This window comes from Scyliorhinus canicula, unplaced genomic scaffold, assembly GCF_902713615.1.
Source record: "Scyliorhinus canicula unplaced genomic scaffold, sScyCan1.1, whole genome shotgun sequence".
Classification (NCBI taxonomy): Eukaryota; Metazoa; Chordata; class Chondrichthyes; order Carcharhiniformes; family Scyliorhinidae; genus Scyliorhinus; species Scyliorhinus canicula.
In genome coordinates, this window is record NW_024055458.1 from 214,640 (window position 1) to 237,576 (window position 22,937).

Here is a 22,937-nt window from a genome sequence, read left to right on the forward strand (position 1 = left end):
CCCAATCCACAAGTTCAATAAGATGACTTCAATTACAAAAAATAAAATAAAATGAATTTAAAGTAAATAAACTGCATTAAACTCGCGGGGATTCCTAGAATATTCTCCGAATTCTTGATCTCCTTGATCTCTTATACCCGATTAACACCGTGTTATGTACAGTTTAATTTGTCTGGATTTCAATTGTTTAACAGTCCCTCTCATTGCTGCCAATGAGCGGAGAAATGACCAGTTCATGACCTGCTTTCGTGGAGAATAAAACATTTATTCCTGTGATATTGTGTAATATGCCGCAAAGTCCTGATATTATGTGTTCCCAACACCAGTGAATGTTAGACAGCCGCTGGTCAGTAAAATTAGCGGCAATGATTTGGATGCTGAAGGATAACTTTGCTGATCGCCGCGTCCGTTCTGATTCATTAACTTCTTGTCAAAAGCTGGTCTGAATTTTATGTTTCTCTGTCAACTCACTGCTGAATTATCAGGCAAGCGGCTTCTTTTACCGCTAATGTTCACAGGACTGTCTGAGGCTCAGGGGCAAATCGAGAAATGTAAAGAGAGACATTGTATAATGTGAGGAGTTTCTTCTTGTCGACAGACCCACATTGTACAGTGATGGCCATCCGCTCTGCAAATGTAATCACGTCATTCATTCCCTCATTTAGTTACATTTCGTCTGATAAATTATACTTTGCTGTTGTAATTGGATAGACAGACGATTTATACCCTGATAAATGTAATTTATTCTGTTTATGTTCATCCCTTTATATTGGAGTGCAGAAATAAAGAGACTTAATGTATAATGGAATTAGATTTTACTCAGAGATGCTCAAATATAATTTTCCATTCGGATGAGGATAGACATTACAATGAATCAATTCAGCCAAACAAATATACCAATCTAATGTCACTTTTTAATAATAACCTATAGTAAATATCTGAGTCCATTCTGTTGGGGGTGTGGAAGGTGGGACGTGTATCCAGGCGCCGCCTCCACCAGGGAATCAACAGGCGGCGCCTGGAAAGCCGCCCCCTTCTGCCGGGTATTTAAATGCCGCTCACTGGGACCCGAATCCAACAGTCCGGGAGCTGGTTTGTTCACTGAGTTCCTGACACAACCATTTCCCCCAAATGACCAGAAGGATGAGGTGGGCCATTTCTCTCAGTTTGTTGCTGACTTTCTTATCCCGTGAGTAGTTTTTATTGTCCAAGTCTCTCACTGTTACTGTCTCAGTGTTAGTCTCTCTCTGGAATGTTCCAGAGTCACCAATCATTTCACCAGCATTAATCCTCCGGCTTTTTGATATATTTTTACAGGTGTCCAGTCGGATGTTGTGTTGACTCAGCCAGAGGCAGAGACCGGGCGTCCCGGAGGCTCCCTGACACTGACCTGTAAAACCAGCGGCTTCGATCTCGGCAGCGCTTACATGTTCTGGATCCGGCAAGTTCCCGGGCAGGGGCTGGAGTGGTTGGTATATTACTATAGTTCATCATACAACAGCTACGCCCCAGCCATTAAAGATCGATTCACTGCGTCCAAAGACACTTCAAACAACATCTTCTCTTTGGCCATGAGGAGCCTGAAGACCGAAGACACCGCCATCTATTACTGTGCAAGAGACCACAGCGAGAGGAACCAGGGCTGGACCCGCACAAGAACAGCTCGAGAGGGAATTCAGCAACTTGCACCTTAACCTGAAGGTCAGCACTTGATCCAAATCTAATATTAATGTCAGTGATCAGAGTCATTGCACACGCTGCTTCTTACATAACTCACACAGAGAAAATTAAACAGTAAAGCCGAACAAACCAATCGATCTAATAGGATGAGCTTTTGTCTGTTTATATTTCCTGTTCACAGTTTCAGCAAATACAGACTTGAATATAATCATCGTTTTATTATTTCTGATACTTGGGAAAATCTATGTACATTGGATTTGATAAACTGCTGTATAAATAGTAAATTAGATCAGAAGTAAACGTGTATTTGAAGTGAATATTGAGCGGCAGGACTGAACAGAGAGTGAGTGCAGATTTTGTGCGGGTGTCTGTCACTGTGACTACAGCAGTGGGTCACAGTGCTGTCCACAGCGACATCCTCATACAAAAACCTCAGAGAAAGAGTTTGTTCAAATTGGTGATCAGCGTCACAGCAGGATTGTCAATGTCAATGAGTTTTAAATAAAACAAAGTTTGGAAGTAATATTAATTTACAAAAAGGTATAAAAATCTTCCACTTTATCTCTGTTGACCGACTCGCTAAATCTGCACAGAGGTTTTTTAAATGTTCCGACCCTCTTTATAAATGTAATGATCAGGACAAGCTGAAATAACTCACCCATTCGCTCTTGGAAGAGACAGAGTTAGTTTTTTGTGTGAGCAGTGAAATTAAATCTCTGTATTTTAGTTAACCGTCTGCCACAGTATTTGACACGCTGTGTCTCACTGTGACAACTGGGGCACAGCAGTTACTGTCAATACAAAAAGCCCCTCAGCACTAATTCACTGAGGCTGGCTCAGTGCTCGCTTTTACAATCCAACTTTATTTACAGTGAAGCATTATTTATTTCCAGCACTGACAAAATAATAAGAATGAAAATAGAAATTTGGTGGTCGTTAGTTAGTCGCAGTTGGTGTTTTCAGTAACATTTCCATATCTATGAAATATAAACCATTCGGTCATTTATGAAGAGAGAACGGTATCCACAAATATTAATATAATTTCCTGAAAATTAATCGTGAATTTTCTTTGCCGTTGGTTTGTGAATATTTAAAATAATGGTGGATTTCTGACTATTTTGTGCAGGTGCGGTTATTGTATGGAGCTGCCCAGGGAATGTGACACTGTGACTACTTCGGCTACTGGGGACAAGGCACCATGGTGACGGTGACTGCAGGTAAGAACCATTCCGTCATTTACCAACTGTTTTACTTGAGTATTTGTTTTATATTTTTCTGCATTTTCAAAATCCATTCGTTCACTGAAATGTGTTTTGGTGGATCATGTATTCAGATGTTGTTGCAATGTTTCATTTGATTCTGCTGAAAGGGGATATAGAATCCCGCGGTTTCTTGACAGAAAGATGCTGCTGAGGGATTCAGTCCCCGTTTGCTGTGATTTGATGTTTATTTGCTGAGGATACTGTGTGGCTGGGTTACTTTAAATACAAAACGTGTGTTTTTACGATGTTTAATCTCGGTTCTACCTAATGTCTGCAATTTGTACCGTCTTCTGCACAAGTGTATGAGATCAATCCCAACATTGACAAAATGTGCTAAAGTTTCTGTATTATCTTATTGAACATGTTCTGCTTACTGAAAGTGCTGGTGGTATTATTCAGGTTTTCTGTTTAGTTTACCTGTTCGTTCATTTGATGAAATAGGGGTTTGGTGCATTCTAAATTGAGCTGTTCTTGCAATGTTACATTTGATTCTTTTGGAAGTGTTTGTAGAATTGAGCTGCTTCTCCGTGATGTTTCACTCCTTCAGTGATGTGGTTTGGTGTTTTCCTGCTGAGGAATGTTTTTGGGAGACTTTGTGCAGGAAAGTTTGTGAAACGGTTTGGTGTGTCTGTATTGTTTCAACTCGGTAACACTGAGCTGTTGCACGGTTTGTGATTGAATGCAAAGGGTATACGTGTTGGAAACTGCTTGTCGCAGAGGACAGGGAGGCTGTTAGTGCATCTTGAAAAACAGTGAAAATTGCAGATTAAACTTTTACGTTATCCGACAAATCCTTTCCGAGCACAGGTTGTTGCTGCAACCACAGTTTGCCGTTTGTGCAAAGTTTAATCTCGGTGGCATCTGATGGTTGCAGCTTTTACCATGAACTGCAAACATTAAAAAGCATTTAAATGTGTTTGAAAACTGACTCAGTATGAAACAAAATGGTTGAGTTTCAATATTTATTTGTTGTTAATATTCGAGCACCTCGCAGTGCTATTTGTGTTATTCCACATTTCTGTTTAGTTTAATAATTTATACATTTGGTTACGAGCTGCTTTGCTGGCTATTGATATTTTCTTGCAATATTAAGTTTGATCCTGTTCGATGTAGAATTGAGCTGCTTCTCCATAAACGGGGTTCAGTCCTTCATTGATGTGATTTAGTGTTTTGTTCTGCTGAGGAGATTGTGTATCTGGGTGACTTTAAATGATTCAGATCTGTCAAACGGTTCAGCGTTTCTGCATTGTTTCTGCATTGTTTAAACTCGGTGACACTGAGCGGTTACACGTTTTCTGGTTGAATTCAAACAGTCTCGGCGTTTGAAAATGCTTGAAGGGCGATTGTCGGGAGAAAACAGCCAGGCTTAAGAAAATAATCTAAAAAAGATATATTGATGCATTTTGTAATTTTAACTGATGCTTCCAGATTAAACGAAATAGTGACTGAAACGCCCATGCAGAACATAGTAACATTTATATAATTCAAACAATTGCAATGCGGTGATTCAACTCTATATTAACCAAGGGCTATTTTAGATTAATATAATTCAGCATCAATCGCCTTTCACAATCCTGCTGTGTTCTGCACGAGATTGACATGGTCGGACAGGTTTCTAGGTTGGAAATACTTTGTAGTTCCAGTTATTCTATTATTTCAGTGCCGCTACAACCATATTGTACCTCCACTGTAATGCGTAGTTGGATAGCGAGGGAATTATCACTAAACTAATCTTAAACAGGTTTCTGAGATGTGGAAGTCGCTGCCAATCAATGAATTGTTCCCATGATTTTATTTGTATTGTAGGAAAGTTCAGATTGCATATGGCAAGAGATTGAAAAGTAAAAGCTTGAATGTCAAACCGATTTATTTATTTACAAAAGGTTAACAGTACCGTTGCATTTTATAATCACATCCTGTCTCCCACGGCTGTCCTCTACAGACGATAGAATTATAGGAAGAACAGATGATTGGAAAGGAAGAATGATTATATCTCAGCTTTAGGCTTAAATTTTATTAAATGCTAAATTCAACAACAAATTCTCCACTTGCTCATAATGGGTGAGTTTTGCAAATGATTTGAACAAACTCAGCTGTTCTCGTTATATTCATTACTTTCTGAGAATAGATGGAGGTTATGATTTATCAATGTGTTCAGAAAGGTGCAGATTTTACACATTTGTAGGTCGAATAGAGCAATTTGAGTTTTTAAAAATGTGAATTTAGTCAATTAAATGTTAAGATGATTCCATCGAGTAAGTTGGAGTTTACTGTTCAACATTGTTTGATTGTCAGGTTGTTTTAATTAAATCCCAGTTATTTCACAAAGCTCTGGGTAAAAACAAATTGAGGATTATTGAATGCTATTTTTATTATATTCATTATTATAGTACAGATAATCGAATAAAGAATTAGCTGACAATTAAAAATAACTTACAATACAATATCAGTGAGAATTAATTCAATATAAATGATCTCCTACAATTGAGTTGTATCCTGGCGTGCAATTTCTCAAATGTCTTAGATAATTTTAATAATATCTGAAATTAATTTAGGAAACCATACATTTCATTATACTGCTGTGTGCAGCTAAATTCTTTTTCTGATAACATTATTTTGCCCTGATTCTTTTTCTGATTACATTTAATTGTGTTTTTAGATCATATCAGTGGGTAATGTGAATATTTCCTGGTTTGTTTAATTATTGCCCTGTCACTGAGTCTCTGTTCTGTCAATAATCTACCCTGAATCTGTAATATTTAATCTGCTCATTTTCAGCAAAACTACTTTTTGCCCAATTATTGAGTTTTGAGATAGACAGAGAGAAATTGTTAAAAACCAAACGCAGTTTTGAAATTAATGTCAGTTTAATTTCAAATAAGTCACTAAATTATTGTTGTCGGAAGTTGGCCATTGATAAATTAGAATCAAACAGTTTCATGAAACTGACAGATTGAACAGATCTGCTGGAACTCGATTGTTGCCATGTGTGTCTGATCAGTTTCTGTGCGCGCGGTCACTGTGCTGGGACCAGGAATCTTCCTGACTGGTTGTAAATCTTCTACTTCATTTTCCAATATTTCAGGGAGTGCAATTTGATCAAGCCCTTCAATAAAACTTGTGTATGTGTGAAATGTGGAAATTGCACTTGATGTTTGACTAGGCGACTCAGAAAGGGGATTCCAAACCCAGATAATGACAGTCAGAAAGAATTCAGCAACGCCAGACAGGCTGTAGAAGGAGATTTGGGTGATTTTTAAGCAGTGATATATCGGTCTTGGGAATTTTCGATTCGGCACTGCAGAGAGCGATTTATTGGGTTACATTCCGTGCTATGGCAGTCCTTGATCTATTTAATGGCTCACTCACACAGCCTCAGTCACACAGCCTCACTCACACAGCCTCACTCACACAGCCTCACTCACACAGCCTCACTCTCACAGTCTCACTCACACAGCCTCACTCACACACCCTCACTCACACTACCCTCACTCACACAGCCTCACTCACACAACCTGACTCACACAGCCTCACTCACACACCCTCACTCACATACGCTCACTCACACAGCCTCACTCACACATCCTCACTCACACAGCCTCACTCACACAACCTCATTCACACAGCCTCACTCACACAGCCTCACTCATACAGCCTCACTCACACAGCCTCACTCACCCACCCTCACTCACACAGCCTCACTCATATAGCCTCACTCACACACCCTCACTCACACAGCCTCACTCACACAACCTCACTCACACACCCTCACTCACACAGCCTCACTCACACTACCCTCACTCACACAGCCTCACTCACACAGCCTCACTCACACACCCTCACTCACACTACCCTCACTCACACAGCCTCACTCACACAGCCTCACACACACCCTCACTCACACAGCCTCACTCACACACCATCACTCACTCACACAGCCTCACTCACACAGCGTCAGTCACACAGCCTCACTCAGACACACTCACTCACTACCCTCACTCACACACCCTCACTCATACAGCCTCACTCACACAGCCTCACTCACACACCCTCACTCACACACCCTCACTCACACAGCCTCACTCACACAGCCTCACTCACACAACCTCACTCACACAGCCTCACTCACACAGCCTCACTCACAGAGCCTCACTCACACAGCCTCACTCACACACCCTCACTCACACAACCTCACTCACACACCCTCACCCACACAGCCTCACTCACACAGCCTCACTCACACACCCTCACTCACACAGCCTCACTCACACAGCCTCACTCACACAGCCTCACTCACACAGCCTCACTCACACACCCTCACTCACAGAGCCTCACTCACACAGCCTCACACACACCCTCACTCACACAGCCTCACTCACACACCATCACTCACTCACACAGCCTCACTCACACAGCCTCACTCACACAGCCTCACTCACACACCCTCACCCACACAGCCTCACTCATACAGCCTCACTCACACAGCCTCACTCACACACCCTCACTCACACAGCCTCACTCACACAGCCTCACTCACACAGCCTCACTCACACAGCCTCACTCACACAGCCTCACTCACACACCCTCACTCACACAGCCTCACTCACACAGCCTCACTCACACAGCCTCACTCACACACCCTCACTCACATACGCTCACTCACACAGCCTCACTCACACAGCCTCACTCACACAGCCTCACTCACAGACGCAATCTCACTCACACAGCCTCACTCACACAGCCTCACTCACAGACACAACCTCACTCACACAGCCTCACTCACACCCCCTCACTCACACACCCTCACTCACTCACTCCCCTCCCTCTCACAACCTCACTCACTCAAACAGCGTCACTCACTATAACACCCTCACTCACCATCACTCTCTCACACTCATTGACTCACACTTGCTAGCCCAACATAAATTGCTCACTCTCATTCACCCGCACTCATTCACACACCCTGAGTCCACCTTAGTCACACACTGGTTCACTTACCCACCCTCACTCACTCAGCATCACACACCCACCCTCACGCATCCTCACTAATCCTCAGTCATGGAACCTCACTCAGTCACCCTTACTCATTCACCCTCAGTCACACACCTTCACACAACCATCATCACTCACCCTCATTCATCCTCCCTCGCTCACTCTTCCTTGCTCACCCACCCTCATTCATTCACCTACCGACCCTCATTCACCTTCATTCAGTAACCCACCCACGCACCCATCCTCACTCAGCTTAACACACCCACCCTCATTCATCCTCATTCAGACTCTCAGCTCAATCAATCACCAATCCTCACTCACTCACCCTCACTCACTCACCCACCTATCCTCACTCACTCACCCTCACTCACTCACCCACCCACCCTCACTTACTCACGCTCAGTCACACACCTTCACACACTCACCCAGTCACTTACCCTCATCCACCCACCCTCACTTACTCACGCTCAGTCACACACCTTCACACACTCACCCTCATTCACTTACCTTCACCCACCCATGCTCACTTGCCCGCAGTCACACTGCCCTCACTTACTCACCCTCATTCACCCACACACCCTCACTTACTCACCCTCAGTCAGACAGCCTCACACACTCACCCTCATTCACTTACCCTCACTCACCCATGCTCACTCGCCCACACTCACACTGCCCTCACTTACTCATCCTCACTCACTCACCCACCCACCCTCGATTACCTTAATTCAGTAACTTACCCTCACTCAGTCACCCACATTCACTAACACACTGACTCACCCACTCTCACTCCCAACTCTCATTCACTCAACCTCACTGACACCCTCAATCACTCACCTCACTCACTCTCTCACTCACTCATCCACCCTCAGTAAACTACCCTAATTCAGCTCCACTCACTCAACATCACACCCACCATCACTCACCCATCATCTCGCATTCACCCACCCTGACTCACTACCATCACTCACACAGCCTCACTCACACAGCCTCACGCACACAGCCTCACTCACACAGCCTCACTCACACATCCTCACTCAGCCTCACTCACACACACTCACTCACACACACTCCCTCACTACCCTCATTCACACAGCCTCACTCACACAGCCTCACTCACACACCCTCACTCACACACACTCACTCACTACCCTCACTCACACAGCCTGACTCACACACCCTCGCTCACACACCCTCACTCACACAGCCTCACTCACACACCCTCACTCACACAGCTTCACTCACACACCCTCACTCACACAGCCTCACTCACACAGCCTCACTCACACACCCTCACTCACACAGCCTCACTCACACACCCTCACTCACACACCCTCACTCATACAGCCTGACTCACACAGCCTGACTCACACAGCCTCACTCACAGACACAGCCTCACTCACACAGCCTCACTCCCACAGCCTCACGCACACAGCCTCACTCACACAGCCTCACTCACACAGCCTCACTCACACAGCCTCACTCACACAGCCTCACTCACACAGCCTCACTCACACAGCCTCACTCACAGCCTCACTCACACAGCCTCACTCACACAGCCTCACTCACAGCCTCACTCACACAGCCTCACTCTCACACCCTCACTCACACACCCTGACTCACACAGCCTGACTCACACAGCCTGACTCACACAGCCTCACTCACAGACACAGCCTCACTCACACAGCCTCACTCACACAGCCTCACTCACACAGCCTCACTCACACAGCCTCACTCACACACCCTCACTCACACACCTTCACTCACACAGCCTCACTCACACACCCTCACTCACACAGCCTCACTCACACAGCCTCACTCACACAGCCTCACGCACACAGCCTCACTCACACAGCCTCACTCACACAGCCTCACTCACACAGCCTCACTCACACAGCCTCACTCACACACTCTCACTCACACACACTCACTCACAGACACAGCCTCACTCACACCCCCTCACTCACACAGCCTCACTCACACACCCTCACTCACACACACCCACTCACACAGCCTCACTCACACACCCTCACTCTCACAGCCTCATTCACACAGCCTCACTCACACAGCCTCACTCACACAGCCTCACTCACACAGCCTCACTCACACAGCCTCACTCACACACAGTCACTCACACACCCTCACTCACACACCCTCACTCTCACAACCTCACTCACACACCCTCACTCACACAGCCTCACTCACACACCCTCACTCACACAGCCTCACTCACATATCCTCACTCACACAGCCTCACTCACACAGCCTCACTCACACAGCCTCACTCACACAGCCTCACTCACACACACTCACTCACACACCCTCACTCACACACCCTCACTCTCACAACCTCACTCACACACCCTCACTCACACAGCCTCACTCACACACCCTCACTCACACAGCCTCACTCACACACCCTCACTCACACACCCTCACTCTCACAACCTCACTCGCACACCCTCACTCACACAGCCTCACTCACACAGCCTCACTCACACAGCCTCACTCACACAGCCTCACTCACACACCCTCACTCACACAGCCTCACTCACACACCCTCACTCACACACCCTCACTCACACACCCTGACTCACACAGCCTCACTCACACAGCCTCACTCACACAGCCTCACTCACAAAGCGTCTCTCACCCACCATTTCCCATGCGCCTTCACTCACAATCTCGCCCATCCTCATTCACACACCCTCACTCATGTTCCCTCACACACACTCACTCAGCCACCCTCACTTACACACACTCATGCACCCACCCTCTTTCACCCACTCTCACTCAACCTCACACCCTCACCCACTCTCATTCACTTACCTTCACTCACTCACCCTCACTTACTCACACTCACTCACCCTCACACTCACTCTCATTAACTCACTCACCCAACCTCATTCAATTACCCTAATTCTCTAACATTCACTCACTCATGCACTCACTCTCATTCACTCACTCACCCTCACTCACCCGCTAACTGTCACGTACACTCCTGGCTCACTCACCCTCACTCACTCACCCTCACTGAATCACCCTCTCTCATTCAGCCTCACTCATTCACCCTCACTCAATCACCCTCGCTCAATCACCCTCATTCAATCACCCTCACTCAATCACCCTCACTCAATCACCCTCACTCAATCACCCTCACTCAATCACCCTCACTCATTCACCCTCACTCATTCACCCTCAGTCATTCACCCTCACTAATGCACTCTCATTCATTCACCCTCCCTCACCCTCCCTCACCCTCCCTCACTCAGTCACCTTCACTCTCATGTTCACTGCACACCTTCACTCACAAACTCACCCTCCCAGCCTCACTCAGCCAGCCTCATTTATTCTCCACCTCTCACTCACTGCCCCTCACCCATCCAGACCCATCCACCCTCAGTGACATACCCTCACCCATTTACCCTCACTCCATCAACCACCCATTCTCTCCCACTCATCAACACTCCAACCGTTACTCAGTTACTCACTCACCCATACTTATTCTCCTACCCTCACTCAGTTACTCACTCACCCACACTCACTCTCCTACCTTCATTCAGTTACTCACTCACCCACAATCACTCTCCTACCCTCACTCAGTTACTCACTCACCCACACTCACTCTCCTACCCTCACTCAGTTACCCACTCACCCTCCTACACTCACTCAGTTACTCACTCACCCACACTCACTCTCCTACCCTCACTCAGTTACTCACGCACCTGCACTCACTCTCCTACCCTCACTCAGTTACTCACTCACCCGCACTCACTCTCCTACCCTCACTCAGTTACTCACGCACCTGCACTCACTCTCCTACCCTCACTCAGTTACTCACTCACCCACACTCACTCTCCTACCCTCACTCAGTTACTCACTCACCCGCACTCACTCTCCTACCCTCACTCAGTTACTCACGCACCTGCACTCACTCTCCTACCCTCACTCAGTTACCCACTCACCCACACTTACTCCCCTACCCTCAGTCAGTTACCCACTCACCCACAGTCACTCCCCTACCCTCACTCAGTTACTCACTCACCCACACTCACTCCCCTACCCTCACTCAGTTACTCACTCACCCGCACTCACTCTCCTATCTTCATTCAGTTACTCACTCACGCGCACTAACTCTCCCACCCTCACTCAGTTACTCACTCACTCTCCTACCCTCACTCAGTTACTCACTCACCCGCACTCACTCTCCTACCCTCACTCACTCACCCACACTCACTCTCCTACCCTCACTCACTCACCCACACTCATTCTCCTACCCTCCTCACCTACTCACACATCCTCTCTCACTGATGCTCAGGAAATGGGCACGGGAGCGTCTGCAACGGGGGAGGAATGGAGAACTGGAGCGAAACTGACTACGAGTGGCTACCGAATGTGGCTGCATAACACGGGATTGCCCCAAGCCGGAGGAAAGTGCAGAGAGCCGGGGGAAGGAGCAGAGAGCCGGGGGAAGGCGCAGAGAGCCGGGGGAAGGCGCAGAGAGCCGGGGGAAGGGGCAGAGAGCCGGGGGAAGGGGCAGAGAGATGTGGAAGGCGCAGAGAGCCGGTGGAGTAGCAGAGAGCCGGAGGAAAATCCATGGAGTGGGTCATAAGCGATAAGAATCGGGGTAAAGCGAACCGTGCTGGTGAAAAGCTCAGAAAGCCCGCACAAAGTGCCAGGAACCGGGAAAAGCACAATGAACTGGAAAAAGTGCAGCACACATGGGCAAAACACAAAGAGCAGGATGACAATGCCGAGTCGAGAGAAAGTGCAGAGATGCGGAGGAAAGCGCAGAGCGCCATGAAAAAGAGCAGAGAGCTGAAAGAAAGTGAAGGGACCAGGAGAAAGGTACAGAAATCCAGCGGGAACCGCGGAGAGACGGGGGAACGCGGGGCGGGGTGCGGGAGGATTGCAGACAGCCCGGTCTCAGTGACAGGCGGAATGTGAAACTGCACAATCAACACAGGCAGGAGCTTATTGAATGGGGAGGAGACTCGACAGACCGAACGGCCGACTCCTGCTGTTAATGTGCAGGATCCTAAAATTAGAGACTGTTGCAATTACTCAAATGTAGAGTTTTATTGTAATTATATAAATGTGCATTCAGTTAGCTGGATTGTGACGTTCACAGCTCAGTTAGCTGGATTGTGACGTACACAGCTCAGTTAGCTGGATTGTGACGTACACAGCTCAGTTAGCTGGATTGTGACGTACACAGCGCAGTCAACTGGATTGTGACGTACACAGCTCAGTCAGCTGGATTGTGACGTACACAACTCAGTCAGCTGGATTGTGACGTACACAACTCAGTCAGCTGGATTGTGACGTTCACAGCTCAGTCAGCTGGACTGTGACGTACACAGCTCAGTTAGCTGGATTGTGACGTACACAGCTCAGTTAGCTGGATTGTGACATACACAGCTCAGTTTGCTGGATTGTGACGTACACAGCTCAGTTTGCTGGATTGTGACGTACACAGCTCAGTGAGCTGCATTGTGACGTACACCGCTCAGTCAGCTGGGCGGCTGGTTCGTGATGAAGATCAATCCCAGCAGCGCGGGTTCAATTGCTGCACCGGCTGAGGTTATTGATAAAGACTCCCATTCTCTACCTTTGCCCTGGCCTGAGGTGTGGTGACCCTCAGGTTAAATCACCACCAGTCAGCTCTCAAAAGGAGAGGGCAGTCTCCGGGTCTATGGGACATTACATTTTGTTTTACATGATGGCTGACATAATGGGGAAAATGATCCGCTCTTCGCTTTCGCTTTCAATCCAATGCAAATTACATCATTCAGATTACATCAAAATGTTGTTTGTATGTGATAGAGACGGAGAAAGATGTGAGTTTCTAATGAGGGGCAAACAGGTGTTGGTTCTCAAATGATAGAACTAATAGAAGCTGAAATGTGGATGTAGCATTTGTTAGGAAAATGTTGGAATAAACACATAGTTCTCGTCAAATTTTGAAATATTTGGTTACTGAATAAATACAATCCCAGAGTCTAACTTGTTGAATGGGCCATTCTCTCCCAGCGACACCGTCTCCGCCCACTCTCTACAGCCTGGTCTCCTCCTGCCAGCAACACAACACCGACGGCTCCGTGACCTTCGGCTGTTTGGCGATGGACTACTCCCCAGAAATCACCAGCCTTACCTGGAAGAAAGATGGGCAGCTGATCGCCACTGGAGTTAAGAAATACCCGTCAGTGAGAAACAAGAAGGGAACCTACACCCTGAGCAGCCAGTTAACCATCACCGAGTCAGAGGGGGAATGCAGCAAAATCAGCTGTGAGGTTCGACACAGCGGCTCAGCCAAGAGCATTGGAATGACATGTAAGTGTTGTGGAATCTGTGAGAATCAGAAACCTATGATTATCTTGTATAGGGTCTTGGATATAACTAATTTTAATACTCTGCATATTTCTGATCCCTGGAAAATCAAGCTTTGTGTCTATTGACCACAAACATGTTTTAAAGCATATGAACTCATTTTTTTCATCAATTTCTTCCGCAAGAAATATCTAATTGTGTTTCTTGAAGGTCCCAGAATTTATGCTCCAAATGTTCTCCTCACCGTGAGTTCCAGTGAAGAAATCACAAGACAGAAATTTGCAACCGTCGTCTGTTCAATTAACGATTTCCAGCCAAATTCAATCACGGTGAAGTGGCTGAAGAATGGACAACCCATGGGGTCAGGAATTGTCACCTCTCCCGCCTGTGAAGTGAACGGGAACTTCTCAGCGAGCAGTCGGCTGACACTCTCCGCTGGGGAATGGTTCAGCAGAGCGGTCTATACCTGCCAGGTCACTCATCAAGAGGTCACCCAAAGTTACAACATCACCGCGTCTGGTAAGAGACACAAACAGAGGAAAGAATAAATCACCCTGCATTCTGATGTTAATCCAAATCAAGAATTTACTGCAGTTAGTACAAAGCACAGAATAACTTCTAATTTACTGCCATGTAGTTTGTGTTTCATTCTGATGGAAAAGCTGCATTAGGATTGCTCACCATTCAGGATTTGATCAGTATAGAAATACATGTTTCGCTCTAATTTGAAGTCATTTAGTGAGTGAGGTGGCCTTGATATCAGCTTTATCCTGAGACCGCTGCTTATATTTAAGAGTCAGTGGGTGTCTGAAACACTTTACTGATAACAGCTCCGGGACCAAAGTGTTGGAAAGTTCAATCCAATCTATTTATAAATAAGCCCTCAGTACTTCGTTCCTGAGATCAGCACTTGAGTATTTGTATTGGGAATGCTGCAATACTGATTCGTTAGAATGGCATCGGGGCTGACTGTATTTCATAATGAGAAGAGTTTACACTGACCAAACGTGTATAGAAGATTAATGGCGATTATTAGAAGTCTCGAAGTTGATTCATTCCCATTGAGTGAGTGAAGGCTGAATCCTGCTGTCCTGATTCTGAAGATGAAACTTGGGTTGATTTCCACTTTTTTCATTCACAGATCCTTCCGTTTGCACTGTTGCCTCAGTAACAATACTGCCACCACCAATAGAACAGGTCTTGCTGGAGGCGACTGTAACCTTAACCTGCGTCATTTCGAATGCTCCTTATGGAGTCAACGTGTCCTGGAGTGAAGCGAAGAAGCCGCTGAAATCAGAGATTGCCGACCAGCCTGGGGCAGATACTGAGAGCGTGGTCAGCAAATTAAATATCTCGACACAAGCCTGGCTGAGTGGGGCTGTGTTTGACTGTGTGGCGAGCCATCAGGACCTGCCAACTCCTTTAAGAATTTCAATACACAAAAAAATAGGTGAGCGGTGAGACTGAAGCAATAAGTGAGTCATTGTGTCTATTTCTAGTGTCAGTGCAGCGGTCAGTATTTAGCATTCAGTGTATTTATGGTCCATTCTGATTGGTAATTCCACTAACTAAATACTCTGGGCCCTCAGAGTTTAAGGGGGAAATTGATATATAGATGAATGAACAATGAATTAAACTCAGTGATATTGGGTTTAGACGGAGCGCGACCATAGACCACAAGATTTAGGAGCAGATGTAGGCCATTGGGCCCATCAACAGCGGCCCAGCCTTCAGTGAGGTCATGCCTGATCTGCTGTGATAATCTTCAACTCCTCTTTCCCACCTTATCCCCATATCTCTTGACGCTTTTACTAATTGAAAATGTTTCTCTCTCAACCTTGAACATACCGATCGACCCAGAATCTCCAGCCCCCTGGGTTAAATAATTCCACAGCTTCACTACCCTCTGAGAGAGGAAATTCCTTCTCATCTCGGTCTGAAATGGGCGAACTCACTTTGCGACCATGCACGCTGCTCCTAGACGCTCCTACAAGGGAAAACAATCTGTCAGCGTCTATCCTAAGAAGCTCCCGGAGAATATTTCATGTCTCGATTAGGCCGCCTTCATTCTTCTAAACTCCAATATGTACAACCCAAAATACTTAACCTCTCCCCATAAGAAAATCCCTCCATACTCGGGATCAACCTCGTGATCCTTCTCTGGACTGCCTTCAAAACCAATCTGTCTTCCTCAGATAAGGGCAACAAAACTATTCAAAGTGTATCAGGTGTAGACTAACTAATGCCTTGTATAGTTTTAGCCAGACTTCCCCATGTTTATATTCTATTCCCTTTGAAATAAATGTCAACATTCAATTTGTCTCCATATTACCTGCAGAATTTGCTTTTTTGTGGTTTCTGCACGAGGACCCCCAATTCCCCCGTTACCTCAGCTTTCTGCAGTCTTTCTCCAGCTAAATAATATTCCGTTATGTTCCTCCTCCTCCCAAAGTGTCTAACCTCACATTTTCCAACATTGTGTCCCATCTGCCAAGTTTTAACTCAGTGACTGAAGCTGTCTCTGTCCCTCTGTGGATTTTCTGTAACCTCACCACTTGCCTTTCTATTTTTGTCATCTGCAGCTGTGTGAATAGTGCATTCATTTATTAAACACAGTTTTGAAATTCATGTATATTACATCTACTGGTCCCCCTCTCTCTCGCCTTCTCCTTATCACCTCAAACAATTGCAATAAATTTGTCAGGCATGATTTACCCTTCACGAAGCTGTGCAGACCCTGCTTGATTATACTCTGTATGTCTAAATGCTCAGCTACTGAGGTCCCTGGCCTATAGTTACCTGTTTTTGTCTCCCTCCCTTTTGAATAAGGGTGTTACATTGGCAGTTTCCCAATCCTCTTGAGGTCGGGGGAGTTTGATGTGGAGTTTATACACCAGCACAGAACAGTTGGGCCGAATGGCCTGTTTCCCTGCTGTACATTTTCCGAAACTTTCGAATCCAATATCCGTAAATTCTCAGGGAAAAGGATTGTGTCCACCTCTGCTCCGAGCTGGGAACCCGGACAAATCCCAAAGTGGAAAATGGAAACCTTTAAAATCCAACACAAAACACATTTCTCTCACATCTAACCCGCGGTTCCATTGTCTCCGGAATTCCCCATTTTATTGACATTTATTGTACATTTTCTGCAGATCCCAATCCACGGGAACCGTCCGTCTCTGTCCTCCTGCCCTCGGCTGAAGACGTCTCCGCTCAGAGATTCGTCTCCCTCAGCTGCTTAGTGAGAGGTTTCTCCCCCCGAGAGATCTTCGTCAAGTGGACCGTCAATGACAAGCCGGTGAATCCCGGGAACTACAAGAACACCGAGGTGATGGCGGAGAACGGCAATAGCTCCTTCTTCATGTACAGCCTGTTATCCATTGCAGCGGAGGAGTGGGCCAGCGGCGCTTCTTACTCCTGTGTGGTGGGACATGAAGCCATCCCCTTGAAGATCATCAACAGAACGGTTGATAAATCCAGCGGTAAACCCAGTTTTGTGAACATTTCCCTCGCTCTGATGGACACCGTTAATTCATGTCAATGAGAATCTATTGGTTATATTTCGAACTAAAATAAAAATAATAAAGGTTTTTTCCTCCAATTGTGATTTAAATACACAGCCGCATAATTAATGGCGCTTCCACTTTGCTGATATTAGATCTGTTCAATGAGACCCGGGTTTCTACAGGTCTAGGCCCCAAGTCTGATACAACCAGAGCTCCCAGCTCAGATACACCCTGGGTTAGAGACAGAGTAAATCTCATTCATTCCAGGATTCAGCAAAATATCTTCATTGGCTTTCCTCCCACTGAGGAGAAATCATTTCAGACAAACAAACCCATCACATTTAGATCTCGGTGTTCCTGCTTCTCTCATTGTCCATCCCTTTAAAATTAATGTCAGCTTTAAGTTGCGGCATCACACCCACTGGGAACTGAATTGAGGGTCACACAGAAACATGGACTAACAATCCCCCGTCAAAGAGAGGGGAAAGTGAAATTGTTAATCTACTGTACCCCTACCTCACCAACAGAGAGAGTGGGAGGGGTATTAGTTATTCCACTGTCTCCCCACCCACCCACCTCCCCCACAGAGAGAGGGGGAAGGGCATTAGTTAACCACTGTATCCCCACTTCCCCAACAGAGAGAGGGGGAGGGGCATTAGTTAATCCACTGTACCCCCACTTCCCCAACAGAGAGGGGGAGGGGCATTAGTTAATCCACTGTACCCCCACTTCCCCAATAGAGGGAGGGGGAGGGTGTTTAGTTAATTCACTGTACCCCCACTTCCCCAACAGAGAGAGTGGGTGGGGCTTTAGTTAATCTACTGTACCCCCACTTCACCAACAAAGAGAGGGGGAGGGACATTAGTTAATCCACTGTACCCCACTTCACCAACAGAGAGAGTGGGAGGGGCTTTAGTTAATCCACTGTACCCCCACTTCACCAACAAAGAGAGGGGCATTAGTTAATCCATTGTCTCCCCACGTCCCCAACAAAGAGAGGGGTTGGGGCATTACTTAACACACTGTACCCCCCACTTCCCCAGCAAAGCGAGGGGAGGAGCATTAGTTAACACACTGTGCCCCCACTTCCCCAACAAAGAGACAGTGGGGGGCTGAGTTAATCCACTGGACACCCGCTTCCAACAATGAGTGGAAGGACATTATTTAATCCACTGCCTCCCCACTTCCCCAACAAAGAGAGCAAAGGGGCAATATTAACCCGTTTTACCTCCACTTTCCCAACCACAAGAGGAGGAAGGTGATTTTAATATGATTTTTTTTTTTTAAATTTAGAGTACCCAATTATTTTTTCCAATTAAGGGGCAATTTAGAGTGTTCAATCTACCTATGCTGCACATCTTTGGGTTGTGGGGGTGAAACCCACGCAGACACGGGGAGAATGTGCAAACTCCACACGGACAGTGACCCAGGGCCGGGATTCGAACCCGGGTCCTCAGCGCCGTAGGCAGCAATGCTAACCACTGTGCCACCGTGCAGAGGAGGAAGGTGATGAGTGAACTCTCTGTATCTCCACCTCCAGCAGGGAGAACCCAAAGGCAATTTGCTGAGCTGACCAGAGAGAGGAAGATTATTAATTCAATATCTTCCCAGTCCCCAAGCAGGGAGTTTGGAAGTAAACGGTTGTCTGGACTAAGAACTCAGTTACTGACATTACAAGACGCCATGTAGTTTACAGGCTGATACATATTAAAGATGTTCTTAAAATATCTATTTATGCAACATAATTCTTTTAGCACCCTTGTTCCTCTTATCCGTATGCTGAGACCGATTCCCCATAATCCAAATCCAGACTGGTGATTGAATTCTCTCTGGGTTTTCACTGTTCTCTCCTGAGGCACCTCCTTGTATTTTTGCATTAGGTCACCTGATGTCAGCTTGCAACTCACGGAAAACACATTTATATGCAGAAAGTTCAACATATTCTACATCGGTATCAATAATACCCACAACTGGCAAAGCTACAGACAGCTGATACAAATACACAGACAGATAAATAGACACAGACACTACACATTCATGCACACAGACCCAGAAACACACACACGCTCACAAGTAGACACAAACACACACATAGACACACACATAGAAACACATGCACAAACATACACCCAGGCACAACGGACCACACATATTTTGACACAAAAACACACGCACAAAAATTCACAAGCATGCACATAAACACAAAAAGCACATGTTTAGAAACACACAGACTCACGTGCGCATCCACACACAAACACAATTCCACACACACAAGTGGGTACACGCATGTATACAGACATATACAACCACATGTCCACACAGATACACAGATATATACAACCAGACAAGCAGGCTGACAGAAGAATATGAAACAGAAATGTAACCAATAACATGTAAATTAGCAGAATTTCACGATGACAGAAATATTTCCATTCAAACAGAGACAATAATCCACACTAACGGACACACGTAGATACATATTAGCTGACTCGTACACACGCTAACACGAACACATATGAATACACATAGAGTCATCAACACACATCAATAGATAGTTATAATCAAACATCAACGCATAAATAGCACCACTGACTCACAGCGCCATAATCCCGGGTTCAATTCCAGCCTTGGGTGATTGTCTGTGTGGAGTTCCCACGTTCTGCCGGGTCTGTTCCTGTTTCCTCCGCGTGCTCCAGTTTCCTCCCACAGTCCAAAGATGTGCAGGTTCGGTGGATTGGCCAGGCTACATTACCCCTTAGTGCCCACAACGTTAGTTGGGATTACGGGGTTCTCGGCAAAGGGCAGGGGCATGCGTCCAGGCAGAGTGCTCTTTCGGAGGGTCGGTGCAGACACAATGGGCCGAATGGCCTCGTTCGGCACAGTAGGGATTATATTTAATGATGATTATATGAAGAAATACACGCATCAACAAACACACACACACAAACGCACTTATCCAGACACAAACATTAAGACACTGACATGCATGTTGAACGTATAAAGACACATTAACACTTTCATTACTGGACAGGGAAGTATGAACTTATATTGACACAGGCATTAATATATAAACATAGACTTCAACACACAAACACACACAATAAAACACTCATATGTACACATTAACAGAAGATAAACAAAGTTCACACAGGCGCTGACACACAAATACACAGATCAATACTCATTGACACATGAACACTCACAATGGCACTTATAAAGACATCGGGACACAAAAGAAGAGTAACGAAACACGTATTTCGCATCCACACAGACACAAAAGATGAAGAACAAACACAAACGTCAGGCAATGGCGGCACGCTGGCATAGTGGTTAGCACTGCTGCCTCACGCCACCATGGACCTGGGGTTGATCCCGCTCCTGGGTCTGTGTCCCTGTGGAGTTTCCCCGTGACCCGTGGGTCTCACGCCGACAACCCAAAGATGTGCAGGGTAGGTGGATTGGCCATGTTAAATTGCCCCTTAATTGGAAGAAATAGGTGACAGAGATCGATTTCTGAGTGTCATGAACTCAACAGTAGATATGCAATAATAAATATATAAAAGAATGAATTAGCAGCGGGAGAAATTTAAACAAGAATATTAAAAATATATCCTAGATTTATAAACAATCTGATTATATTTATCCGGCTCTATCCTCGTAGACACCACAGACCACACCTGGACTGAAGACAATGAGGATGATAACGGGAACATCTGGACAACCGCTTCCACATTCATCACCCTGTTCTTCCTGAGCATTTCCTACAGCGCTGCAGTCACTCTGGTGAAGGTGAGAAGATTCAATCCACTCACACTTCAAACCGACAGAAGCCTTTTAGAAATTATAAATGTTTGATTGATTAAAAACTCTAACATCAATGTCCCAGATCATAAACATCTGCTTCATCATTTTCTCTCTCTTTTACAGATCAAGTGACGGGTTGACGTTCGGACGCTGTAGATTTCCCTCAGCTGTTTATTATGACCTGTGTGTGACAGAAATACAATATCTCCTCTTGGTGACTCTAACAGTAAAATTCTCTCAGTTTATATTCTGCATCTGTAACTGAGACAATCATGGACAGTATTTCTGCTTTTCAGTTTAAAATGGCCGAGATAATTTTGGCTGTATTGTAATTGTAGCTAATAATTTCTCTCAATGTCTTGTCTAAATAAGTAACGTATCTCGTACCTTATTTACAACAGTTGCCTTCCCTTTATGTTGAGCTCCTGTTCTCTCTTGTGTCTGTTACAGTTGTACATACATTTGGCAGCTCAGAGGGCATGTGTTCTGTTCTCACTGTGACCCTCAATCGTTTTTGTTAACTTCAAAATAAACTTTTGTGCAATATCGTCTCTGAAATTTTAATAAATAGTGAATAAAAAATTAATAAAATACTTTGCTGAACTTCTTTCTCTCAAGTCCATCGGAAGCGCTCCTTTTCCCCGATTATACAGTTCTCTTCCCTTTCCCAGACAGATATTTCTCACCAGGCCTGTCTGTAATGTCTGAACTCACGGCCCCTCAGTGAAAGACCCACTGCGCCACCAAGCGGCCCATCCGGGTTAAGACATTTCACCTCTGCCGTTTTATGGTAAACTCCAGAGACAGGATTTGAAATGAAATATGAAAATCGCTTGTTGTCAGGAGTAGGCTTCAATGAAGTTACTGTGAAAAGCCCCTGGTCGCCACATTCCGGCGCCTGTTCGGGGAGGCTGTTACGGGAATCGAGTCATGCTGCTGGCCTGGCTTTCTGCGATCAAAGCCAGCGATTTAGCCCAGTGTGCTAAACAGCATGATTGCGCAGCTGAAGAATTCCACAGATTCACTCCCCTCTGAGAGAAGAAATGTCTCCTCATCTCTATCTTAAATGGGAGATCCCTTACTCTGACATTCTGCCCTCTGGTCCTAGACTCTCCCACAAGGGGCAGCAGGGTAGCATGGTGGTTAGCATAAATGCTTCGCAGCTCCAGGGTCCCAGGTTCGATTCCCGGCTGGGTCACTGTCTGTGTGGAGTCTGCACGTCCTCCCCCTGTGTGCGTGGGTTTCCTCCGGGTGCTCCGGTTTCCTCCCACAGTCCAAACATGTGCGGGTTAGGTGGATTGGCCATGCTAAAATTGCCCGTAGTGTCCTACAAAAAGTAAGGTTAAGGGGGGGTTGTTGGGCTACG

At 45.8% G+C, this 22,937-nt stretch overlaps 1 long non-coding RNA gene and 1 gene segment (V, D, J or C); both read left to right on the forward strand.

Moving 5' to 3' along the window:
* The first annotated feature begins 992 nt into the window (after window positions 1-992).
* LOC119959566 lies at window positions 993-17,862 on the forward strand. The segment is given in 7 exon segments: window positions 993-1,189; window positions 1,318-1,627; window positions 2,851-2,897; window positions 13,965-14,264; window positions 14,472-14,780; window positions 15,403-15,711; window positions 17,414-17,862. Coding segments are annotated over 7 exon segments (1,725 nt in total).
* Window positions 17,863-21,465: 3,603 nt separating this feature from the next.
* LOC119959568 lies at window positions 21,466-22,174 on the forward strand. Its single transcript, XR_005459227.1, has 2 exons — window positions 21,466-21,556; window positions 21,695-22,174. It is a non-coding gene; the product is annotated as an uncharacterized LOC119959568 (long non-coding RNA).
* Window positions 22,175-22,937: the final 763 nt, after the last annotated feature.